Source organism: Somniosus microcephalus, chromosome 16, assembly GCF_052327205.1.
Source record: "Somniosus microcephalus isolate GS21.2 chromosome 16, FLI_Smic_1.0, whole genome shotgun sequence".
Classification (NCBI taxonomy): Eukaryota; Metazoa; Chordata; class Chondrichthyes; order Squaliformes; family Somniosidae; genus Somniosus; species Somniosus microcephalus.
Genome location: NC_141002.1, coordinates 35,499,540 through 35,511,627, shown reverse-complemented (window position 1 = coordinate 35,511,627; position 12,088 = coordinate 35,499,540). Strand labels below are relative to the sequence as shown.

General features: G+C 46.1%; 1 protein-coding gene across 1 annotated transcript in view; it reads left to right on the top strand.

The window, feature by feature from the left end:
* ttll12 (tubulin tyrosine ligase-like family, member 12) overlaps positions 1-12,088 on the top strand; it is a 76,640-nt gene that overhangs the window by 30,871 nt on the left and 33,681 nt on the right. Inside the window, exons 8-10 of the mRNA XM_086008800.1 lie at positions 8,605-8,799; positions 10,009-10,120; positions 11,419-11,573. Coding sequence (XP_085864926.1) covers positions 8,605-8,799; positions 10,009-10,120; positions 11,419-11,573 — 462 coding nt within the window. The remainder of the gene's footprint in view (positions 1-8,604; positions 8,800-10,008; positions 10,121-11,418; positions 11,574-12,088) is intronic.

The following is a 12,088-nucleotide window of genomic DNA, read 5'->3' as shown; positions in this document are numbered from 1 at the left end:
AATTATGACTCATGGGATTGGGGGTAATATACTAGCATGAATTGAGGATTGGTTAACGGACAGAAAACAGAGTAGGAATAAACGGGTCATTTTCGGGTTGGCAGGCTGTAACTAGTGGGGTACCGCAAGGATCAGTGCTTGGGCCTCAGCTATTCACAATCTACATCAATGATTTGGATGAGAGGACCAAATGTAATATATCCAAGTTTGCTGATGATACAAAGCTGGGTGGGAATGTAAGTTGTGAGGAGGATGCAAAGAGGCGTCAAGGGGATATAGTCAGGCTAAGTGAGTGGGCAGGAACATGGCAAATGGAATATAATGTGAAGAAATGTGAAGTTATCCACTTTGGTAGGAAAAATAGAAAAGCAGAGTATTTGTTAAATGGCGAGAGATTGGGAAATGTTGGTGTTCAGAGGGACCTGGGTGTCCTTGTACACGAATCACTGAAAGTTGAAATGCAGGTACAGCAAGCAATTAGGAAAGCACATGGTATGTTGGCCTTTATTACAAGAGGATTTGAGTTTAAGAGTAAAGACGTCTTACTGTAATTATACAGGGCCCTGGTGAGACCATACCTGGAGTATTGTGTACAGTTTTGGTCTCCTTACCTAAGCAAGGATATACTTGTCATAGAGGGAGTGCAATGAAGGTTCACCAGACTGGTTCCTGGGATGGGGAATTGTCCTATGAGGAGAGATTTAGTAGACTAGTCCTATATTCTCTCGAGTTTAGAAGAATGAGAGGTGATCTCATTGAAACATACAAAATCCTTACAGGGCTTGACAGAGTAGATGCAGGGAGGATGTTTCCCCTGGCTGGGAAGCCTAGAACCAGGCGTCACAGTCTCAGAATAAGGGGTCAGCCATTTAGGACTGAGATGAGGAGAAATTTCTTCACTCAGTGGGTGGTGAATCTTTGGCATTCTCTACCCCAGAGGGCTGTGGAGGCTCAGTCATTGAATATATTCAAGACAGGGATCGATAGATTTTTGAATATTAAGGGAATCAAGGGATATGGGGATATTGCAGGAAAGTGGAGTTGAGGTAGAAGATCAGCCATGATCTTATTGAATGGCGGAGCAGGCTTGAAGGGCCAAATGGCCTACTCCTGCTCCTATTTCTTTGTTCTTTTTCACTGCTAAAGGGGCTATAAGGGAGGGTTGCTGCCCCTTCTCTTCCCTTCTCCCCTCCATGTTCCAATTTATTTTTTAAAGGATCCCCATTGCTGCTATGTTACAGTGCTTCAACCTTCAGCTGACAGGATAGAGTAGTCTGGGCTACCCTGGTAAAATGGTGTACAAAGTGGACATGGTTTACATTGCGTACAGAATTTTTTTTTATTGTCTCGCATGATTTTGGGTTTTCCCACCTAACAGCAAATAGTTCCACTCACTGCAGCTGCCTAACTAAATGTTATGAGCAGATCTCCCATAGCCTGGCTCACACTGAGTCGGGGGATACACTCCTTTATATCAACAGGTGTTATGAACAAAGTGTGATGGGGATCGTGTTGTAGGATGTAAATGTGACCCAGCAGATGTAAGCAAGCCTTTTAATGCATCATAGATGTGAGCCATGATTTGTTTCAGAGTTGTAAATACAAAAATAGAACAGTATCTTTTTCTATTTTTTCAGTTTTCTGAAAAAAGACGAAGTCGTTTTTGTTTAAAACTACAGCTAGCAAAAAATTCTCACTTCACCATCCAGTATGTATTCAAATCTTTTTCAAAAACACTCACTTGAAATACTGAAATACAAAGATACTCTGGCCAGAATTTTCCGGGGGTCAGCGGATGCCATCGATGGCGGATTGGGTGGGAAAGTGGTTTTTTTTTTGACAGCGGGGCCCCGCTGTCAACTTACCGCCACGCGCCTTTCCCAATGTTGGGTCTGTCAGCGCTGAGCAGTCCCGACAGGCAGCGGCGGGGGTTCAAATTAAAATGATTAGCATCTAGTTGCCAGATGCTTAACAGCCTTTTTTCACTTATCTTTTGTCTTTAACTTCATGACCATGGCATCCCCGCTGTGCGCAGACCACGGCTGATGAGCTGAGGTGTGAGTTCAGTGGCCATTGCTCCAGCTGATTACTTGACAGCTTCAAATGTACAGTAAAAGCTCCCACCTGACTGATACTCACTTTCCTCAGGCAGAAGCTATTTCTCGCTCCATTTCCAGCATAGATTCTGCAGGCTTTCCACTCTCACTTCATTGGAAGAACTCTCTCACTATTGACAGAATGCTTCTGTCATCTCTATTTTACCTACCATCTATTCCATCAACATGGGTGCCCTTTATACTCTCTCACCCTAGTCCTAAGAAGCCCAGCACCAACAACACTCCTGGTGCCATGTGCTAGTGAGTATAGGAATAGGAGGATAGAGCAGATGAATGCGTGTCTAAAGGGTTGGTGCAGGAGGGAGGGCTTTAGTTTCCTGGATCACTGGGTCTGCTTCTGGGGAAGGTGGGACTTGTACAAGTCGGACTGGTTGCACCTGAACCAGAACGGGACAAATATCCTTGCGGGGAGGTTTGCTAGCACTTTTGGGGGGGGGGGTTTAAACTAACTTGGCAGAGGGATGGGATACAGAGTGGAGCTATAATAGGGGGTGATGTACAGCCAAATATAGAGGAAAAAACAAATCCGCTTGGAAGGCAGAGCAAATATGTAACGGCACAAGGGATAGGGCAAGGCTGGATGGCATTTATTTTAATGCAAGGAGTCTTGCGAATAAGGTGGATGAACTGAAGGTGTTGATGAACATATGAGAGTATGATATTGTTGCTATCACAGAGACATGGTTGAGGGAGGGGCAAGACTGGCAGCTCAATATTCCGGGGTATAAAATCTTCAGGCGAGACAGAGGGGGGTGGGGGGTAAAAGAGGAGGGGGTGTCGCAATATTAATTAAGGAGTCAATTACTGCTGTAAGGAGGGATGATATATTAACAGGTTCCTCTAATGAGGCCATATGGGTTGAACTTAAAAACAAAAAGGGGGCAAGTACTTTGCTGGGAGTGTACTATAGGCCCCCAAACAGTCAGGGAGAGAGAGAGGAACAGATATTTAGGCAAATCTCAGAGAACTGTGCTAATAATAGTGGGGGATTTCAACTTCCCCAATATTAACTGGGATAGTCAGAGTGAGAAAGGCTTAGAGGGTGCAGAATTCTTAAAGTGCATCCAGGAGAGCTTTTTGAGCCAGCATGTAGAAAGTCCTACAAGAGAGGGGGCGGTACTGGACCTAATTCTAGGGAATGTGGCCGGGCAAGTGGTAGAAGTGTTAGTAGGTGAGCACTTTGGTGACAGTGACCATAATTCGGTGAGATTTAAGGTAGTCATGGAAAAGGACAGAGATGTACCGGAAATAAAGGTTCTAAATTGGGGGAAGGCCGATTTTAATATGATAAGGCAGGATCTGGCCAAAGTGGACTGGGATCAGCTACTTGTAGGAACATCCAGATCGGAGCAATGGGAGTCTTTCAGAAAGGAAATTGAGACCGTAAAGGTCAATGGTGGGACCAACAAGCCCAGGGAACCTTGGATGTCAAGGGATATATGAGAATGGATTAGGAAAAAAAGGAGGGCTTTTGGCAGATACAAAGGACTAAAGACAGAGGAAGCCCTAGAGGGGGATACTTAAAAAATAAATTAGGAGAGCAAGGAGGGGCCATGAAATAACACTGGCGAGCAAAATAAAGGAAAATCCTAAGGTGTTTTATAAGTATATTAAGGGCAAGAGGATAACTAGGGAAAGAGTAGGGCCCATTAGGGACCAAAGTGGCAATCTGTGTGTGGAGCCAGAAGATGTAGGTGGGGTTTTAAATGAATTTTTTGCATCTGTGTTCACTATGGAGAAGGACGATGTAGACATAGAAATCGGGCAGGGGGAGTGTGATATACTTGAACATATTAGCATCGAGAGGGAGGAGGTACTGGCGGTTTTAGCAGGCTTAAAAGTGGATAAATCTCCAGGCCCGGATGAGATGTATCCCAGGCTGCTGTGTGAGGCAAAGGAGGAAATTGCAGGGCTCTAACACAAATTTTCAGAACCTCTCTGGCCACAGGGGATGTGCCAGAGGACTGGAGAACAGCTAACTTAGTACCATTATTCAAGAAGGGTAGTAGGGATAAACCAGGGAATTACAGGCCAGTGAGCCTAACCTCAGTGGTAGGGAAATTATTGGAAACTATTCTGAGGGACAGAATTAGTCTCCACTTGGAGAGGCAAGGATTAATCAGAGATAGTCAGCATGGCTTTGTCAATGGAAGATCATGTCTGACTAATTTGATTGAATTTTTCGAGGGGGTGACTAGGTGTGTGGATGAGGGTAGTGCAGTGGATGTGGTATACATGGATTTCAGTAAGGCTTTTGATAAAGTCCCGCATAGGAGACTGGTCAAGAAGGTAAGAGCCCATGGGATCCAGGGTGCCTTGGCACATTGGATCCAAAACTGGCTTAGTGGCAGAAGGCAGAGGGTGATGGTCGAAGGTTGTTTTTGTGACTGGAAGCCTGTGTCCAGTGGGGTACTGCAGGGATTGGTGCTGGGTCCCTTGCTGTTTGTGGTCTACATTAATGATTTGGATGTAAATGTAAAAGGTATGATCAGTAAGTTCGCAGATGGCACGAAAATTGGTGGGGTGGTAAATAGCGAGGAGGGTAGCCTCAGTCTGCAGGACGATATAGATGGGTTGGTCAGATGGGCGGAACAGTGGCAAATGGAATTTAACCCTGAAAAGTGTGAGGTGATGCATTTTGGAGGGACTAACAAGGCAAGGGAATACACAATGAATGGTAAGACCCTAGGAAAGACAGAGGATCAGAGGGACCTTGGTGTGCATGGACATAGATCCCTGAAGGCAGCAGAACAGGTGGATAAGGTGGTTAAAAAGGCATATGGGATACTTGCCTTCATTAGCCGAGGCATAGAATATAAGAGCAGGGAGGTTATGATGGAGCTGTACAAAACGCTGGTTAGGCCACAGCTGGAATACTGTGTGCAGTTCTGGTCGCCACACTATAGGAAGGATGTGATTGCTTTGGAGAGGGTGCAGAGGAGATTCACCAGGATGTTACCTGGGCTGGAGTGCTTCAGCTGTGAAGAAAGACTGGACAGGCTGGGGTTGTTTTCCTTGGAGCAGAGAAGGCTGAGGGAGGAACCTGATTGAGGTGTACAAAATTATGAGGGGCATAGACAGGGTAGATAGAAAGGAACTTTTTCCCTTAGTAGAGGGGTCAATAACAAGGGGGCATAGATTCAAGGTAAGGGGCAGGAGGTTTAGAGGGGATTTGAGGAAGAACTTTTTCACCCAGAGGGTGGTTGGAATCTGGAACTCACTGCCTGAAAGGGTGGTAGAGGCAGGAACCCTCACAACATTCAAGAAGCATTTGGATGAGCACTTGAAATGCCATAGCATACAAGGCTACGGAGCAAATGCTGGAAAATGGGATTAGATTAGGCAGGGCCTGATGGCTGGCGCGGACGCGATGGGCCGAAGGGCCTCTTTCTGTGCTGTATACCTCTACTAGCTGGGGAGCCCCGCGTTGCGAGGGCAATTTTGGGGCGCGAGGGCAATTTTGGGGCGTTTGGTCTCCCTGCCCCTGTGTGTCCCCCCCCTCTCCCTGTCATGTCCTCTCCCTGTCCTATCCCTCCCTCCCCTGTCTCCCTCCCCCCCCCCCTCCCCTCCCCTCCCCCGCTCCCCCACTCCCCTCTGTCCCTCTCTCCGGCCCCTCCCCCTGCCTAGCGCCTGAGGTCCGGTGCCGTTGCTGAGGTCCCCCGCGTATCGCGTGGCTGATGGACGGCCGCTGCGGGCGGGCGGGCAGCGCATGCGCGGTGAGTGCGGGCGGCCCGCGGGAGCCGGCAAGGCCGTTAGCGAGCGGGAAACTTCGGGCGGCGCGCCCGCGCTCCGTCCGCGACACCTGAGAGGGGGAAGTAGAGAGAGACAGAGAGGGAAGAGGAGAAGGAGAGAGAGGGAAGAGGAGAAGGAGAAGGAGAGAGAGAGACATTTTTTCAGCTTCAGGCCCCGAGTCCCCCCTGCGCGAGGGTGAGGAGGAGGGGGGGGGGTTGCTAAACACAATATAAAACTCAAATAAATTGTTAATTAATTGCCTAACACATAATTGAAATATTTACCTTAGTTCCCTAACACACAGAAAGTGTGGGGGAAAAAAATCGTGGAAAATCAAGATGGCGGCCACTCACCTCGGTTCAGAAGGATAAGGCCCGCCCACACACGCACCGATTGGTCGACCGGTCAGGTCACCGAAGCGTAGGATTGGTCAATCGTCGAGTCACTCGACACTCAACTGTAGGAAGACCTCGACGTCACACGGTCGCTAATGAGATGCTAATGAGCGGAACGCTGAACGTTTTTGGGATACCGCGGGCGGGATTTTTGTCTGGCCGAAACGTAAATACGCCTATGACCGGTCCGGAATCGCAAGCTTTCTTTTGAGGCGACGCGCGCGTCGGTACGCTCTGTAACTTCCAAACGTATAGAGACCAGGCGGACAGACAGACAGAAGAGCCGCTTTATATATATAGATGACTCTAACACCACCAACCTTCTCCGCAATCAACTAATACTGCACAGGATAGAGGGCATCAGCACCCAAGCACATTGCTGCCAGGGATGACCTCATCATGGCCAGATTTACTTCACTTGACGCTGTACACCCTGGCTGCCAGGTTGGCAGCACCCCACACCAACAACATAAAGCATCCTTACCATGTCCAAGCCATTCCTTTCACACTCATGACCATTGCGGGAGGTACCGTTATGTCTCACCTTTCACTGCAACTCCAAAATCAATGCACACAAATCTGTCGAAGAACGCAAAGTGTTGAAAATAAAGGTTTCAATGTTTCACACCACATTAACAGAAACAGTACATGAACATTGCACAAAACACCCAAGTGCCTACCCTTATGTGTTGTTAGTTGGTATAATTATACTAGGGTGAGGGTGTGAGATCATTGAAACGTTTGCGGCACTGCACCCAGGTCCTCTTGACCACATCCCTGCTTGTGTCCTCCTCTGCAATGTGCAACCAGGCTGTGTTGACCTCCTGGGGAGGTCTCTTCCACCCATGGGAAAGGAAGAGGACCTCCCTGCGTGCTGTGACTCCCTCCATAAGTATATGGACGAGTCATGGGAGAGCCTGGGTTACGCCCTGTGCCTTTGTGTGGTGATTGTCAGTGTTTGCAGCACCTCAATGCTGTAGAACACTGACCGCACAACTGCCAAGACAAATGTGGCTGTGGTCCCTTTAAGGAAACTGGCTGATGACTTGTTGTGAAATGACGTCACCAGACCCGCTTCCTCTAATTGGGTTGGGTAACGCGCTGGTCGGGCTTAACAAGCCCCATCAACAGAAAGACATGTTACACAGCGGGATGGAGCCAGCTGCGCGGTCGGGACCCGCCACCGACATCGCCCACCACAGACTCGCCAAGGTAAGTAAAATGGCAGCCTGTGTTTTTCAAAACATTCAATATTGCCTTTATCTGAACAAACAAACCTTTTTTAATTCACCTTCTGGCTTTTTAAATAATTCTGGAAAAATAACGAAAGCGATATTTCCAGGTGAAGGCTGATGTTGGGCTGACTGTATCCCACTGATGTTGGGCTGACTGTACCCCACTGATGTTGGGCTGACTGTATCCCACTGATGTTGGGCTGACTGTACCCCACTGATGTTGGGCTGACTGTACCCCACTGATGTTGGGCTGACTGTATCCCACTGATGTTGGGCTGACTGTATCCCACTGATGTTGGGCTGACTGTATCCCACTGATGTTGGACTGACTGTATCCCACTGATGCAGCCTGAGAAATGTTGTACTCTGCACATGCTCAGATTGTGCCATCTTCCTTCAGCAAACAGATTCATGGCTGTGGACAAAAATAACGACCAGGGTTTTGCGCTTCTGTGCCTGACATTCTGAAAACCTGTAATTTTCTGTCCATGGATTGTTGGGCGGGGGGGGGGTGGAGCTGATTGGAATCTTCTCTCTCTCCCTCCCTCCCCCTCTCTCTCTCTCTCTCTCTCTCTCTCTTTTCCCCCTACCCCTCCCCCCCCCCCCCCCCAAAATGGAAAAGTCAGCCAGGGTTCCTGATTGCTGTACACCAATCCCGGCTGGGAATATGCTACTATGGATATAAGAGAAAACAGCATTGGTTTTGGGTGTGATGTCCCCTTCAGTTAGCCTGCCAAAACTTACCATTAAGACTCGCACATGAATAATAGTCACTTGGGTGAGGTACCAGAAGGCACCGCTGCCAGGGGAACTGTTCTCCAGTAATGGAGTCAATGAGTAAAGGAAGGGGAGGTACTGGAGGAGATTGGCGGGTGGGGCAGGGGAAAAGATACGTAGTGCATGCATATAAATATATGGCTATAACTCGAGCCTTGCAATAACAATTTATCGTAAACTACAAACCTTTGTTTTTTCTTCAGTGATCTCATGACTTTTGCTGTCTGGACGTTGTCCATACTCTGACACCAACCTTAGAAATGGAATGCTTCTATATGAAGTAGACTTGCTGCTTGTTTGAGAACTCCCCTTTAATCTTTTTTGTACATTTGTGTTAAACATTTGTAGGACTCTGAGCGAGCAGAGGCCCCACGTCATGGTTAATCAGTTTCCTTGCGAGAACCTGGTGACGGTGAAGGATTGTTTAGCTGCCGTGGCAAGGCGAGCTGGAGGAGCGGATGGCCCAAAATGGCTGCCCCTTACCTATAACCTTCGCACAGAGCTACCTCAGTTTGTTAGCTGTTATCAACAACGTAAAGACAGGTAGGCAATGCACAAGACTTTGTTTTATTGAATTTTTCAGCAGTGATGGCACGATAGTATTGTAAGCCGAGAGTATAGATGACTCACAGTTTATAGCTGTTGCCTGAGCCTTAAATTAGATTCCTTCTTGAAATTAGTCAAAATTGTAATTTAAAGAACTAATAACTTGCTCTTATAACATTTAGACTGTTTCAGAGGGCTACTAATTTCTAGTGTCCTGGGTTAGAGAAGAGAAGAAAAATAACAGGGTACCTGCTCCTGTTCCCCATACTGGGACTTGTGCTGGAAAGTGTGCATGTGTGGACAGCTGGTCGGAACAAGATGGAGCTCAGTTAGGATTCCCCCCCCGCTCCGGCTAGCATTCTAATAGCCTGCTGACACTCACTGTTCTACGTTGACATATGATAAAATGATCACTTGGACAAGGTACCATAAGGCTGTCTGTAATGTACTGCTTTTGGGAGAGGAGGGGGAAAAATTGGAGAAATAATTGTTTAAAAAGGGGACAGTAATTGCTCGGCTCAACCTTGACAAGAACAGGTTGCCATGTTTGACTTCCAATGGGACTTCCTGCTGCAATTGAATACCAAGGTTTTGTTGGAGAAAATCCTTCCACTAGAAAACGGGACTAATTTGCACTGGATTTCAAATTTGAAACTAAAGCAGAATGTACCGTTGCCCTGAAAAAAGTTGAGCATAACTTCCACACTAAACTGTAATGCACAGTACAGTCATGTGCTGACGTGTGTGTAAAGCAAGACCATTTCTATATTTTGCTTTATGTTTAAAGAAAAATAACTGGCATCAAAATGGAAGGTGGCCACTCTCATTAAGTTACTACATGAAAGGCAAATAATCTCTTAATTGTTAAACTCAGGCCGTGTTAACCCATTCACACCCAAGAAGAAAGATGATGCTTTTAGTTCATAAGGGATTTGGGCTATTTTATGGAAACTACTGTTTAGCTGAAAGCATGAATAACGTTTTTGAGTAAAAGTAACATAATGCCCTGTATTACCTGTTGTCTACTGCACTGCCGTGAACATCATTTTCCCTTCAACCAACACCACCAAAATCTAGTCATTCATCTCATTGCAGTTTGTGGGATCTTGTATCTGAAATGGCTGTTGCATTTACTCATAAAACTAGTCACTGTACTGTATAAATGTAAATCTTTGTTTATCCCAATTACTTCATCCTGTTTCTCAGGGGAGTGGACAATCACTGGATCTGCAAGCCCTGGAACCTGGCTCGAGGCCTAGACACACACGTTACTAATGACCTCAGTTACATCATTCGTCAAAGAGAGAGTACGCCAAAGGTGAGTCAAGTTTCTCTTCATAAAATATGGAAATATGAAGTTATTTGCAAAACAAAGAACTCCCAGATGAGTCAATGGCCAATGGTGTGGTGCCGCATCGTACGCACCAAGAACGTCCCCGATTTTGTTTTTTGTGTTTTGTGCTTATTTCAAATGGGATGGGTGTGTTCCAGTTGACCTCCTTTTAAGCCTGGGCTAGGGAGTGGAAAAGTCACCCTGGTTTCCTGCTGCTTATGAGCAGAAATTTCCTCCAGATACATATTGGGAAGACCGAAGCCATTGTCTTCGGCCACTGCCACAAACTCCGTTCCCTAGCCACTGACTCTATCCCTCTCCCTGGTTACATATCACATATCCGTTCCATTAACAAGATCACCTACTTCCATCTCCGTAACATCGCCTGTCTCTACCCCTGCCTCAGCTCATTTGCTGCTGAATTCCTCATCCATGCCGTTGTTACCTCTGGACTTGACAATTCCAATGCTCTCCTGGCCGGCTTTCCATCTTCCACCATGCATAAACTTAACTCATCCAAAACTCTGCTGCCCGTATCCTATCTCGCACCAAGTCCCGTTCATCTATCACCCCTGTGCTCCCAGTCTGGCAATGCCTCAGTTTTAAAATTCTCATCCTTGTTTTCAAATCTCTCCATGGCCTCACCTCTCCATATCCCTGTAATCTCCTCCAGCCCAACAACCCTGTGAGATCTATGTGCTCCTTCAATTCTGGCTTCTTGCGCATTCCTGATTTTAGTCGCACCACCATTGGCAGCTGTGCTTTCAGCTGCCTGGGCTCTGAGCTCTGGAATTCCCTCCCTAAATCTCTCTGCCTCTCTAACTCTCTCTCCTCCTTTAAGACGCTCCTTCAAACCTACCTCTTTGATCAAGTTTTAGTCACCTGCCCTAATATCTCCTTATGTGCTCTGTGTCAAATTTTGTTCAATAATGCGCCTGTGAAGTGCCTTGGGATGTTTTACTATGTTAAATGCACTATATAAATGCAAGTTGTTGTTGGATCACTAACCAGTGACTCATCCTGGATAGTGCATTTGTGAAGACAGCTAATGATCTGCACCCACATCACCAATCAGCCAGATCACCAATCAGCCCGATCACCAATCAGCACTCACTAGCTTCACATGTACTGAATGGCCATTTGGGTGAGGTACTGGCGAGCACGCGGAATCATGCCTCAGCATGAGTCAGCCATTCTATGAGACGAGAGAAAAACATTAAGGGAAAATGTAACTTCTTCGGTAGTTTTACACCAATGATATATTGCTCATTGTCTATCGGCAGGTGGTGTGCAAGTACATTGAGAATCCGGTGCTGTTTGATAGAGAAGATATAGAAGGATTGGTTAAATTTGACATTCGATACATTGTCCTACTTCGTTCAGTCCAGCCATTGCAGCTATATGCATACAATGTATTTTGGCTCCGCTTTTCCAACAGGTAAGAGATGAAATAACTTTTTGGATGTTAGGAAATTTTCAAACTGATACAACCGATTCATATGTAGTGAAGCCCATGAAAACTATTTATCTCCATTATTTTTCTTTTCACAAATAGTGCTCTTTATAAAAAAAAAAAAAAAAGTTGCATGAGGAACAGGTTTCCAAATTAATTTACTTTCTGTTTAACTAGTCTTAATAGGTTATTACTGACAAGTGATTTTCTATCAGATTGAGGAAGAAATTAAGGGGAAAAGGATTATTTTTAATTAAATTGTATGCTTGTGATATTTTTTATTTGAATATGTAATGATGTAGTGTGTACATCAATATGTTAGTAAAATATGTGTTTTTGCAGTAATATTCCAGCCATAACCATCCACATGTAGCAAATCAATGGGAAGTGGTCTGGAAGCCATGTCTCCTGTAGGTGGTTGTCATAGCTTTTTCTCGTGCCTACTTTATAGGCACCATGACTAATAGCAGCTAGCTCCGACTGGGGCAGGTTTACTTTCA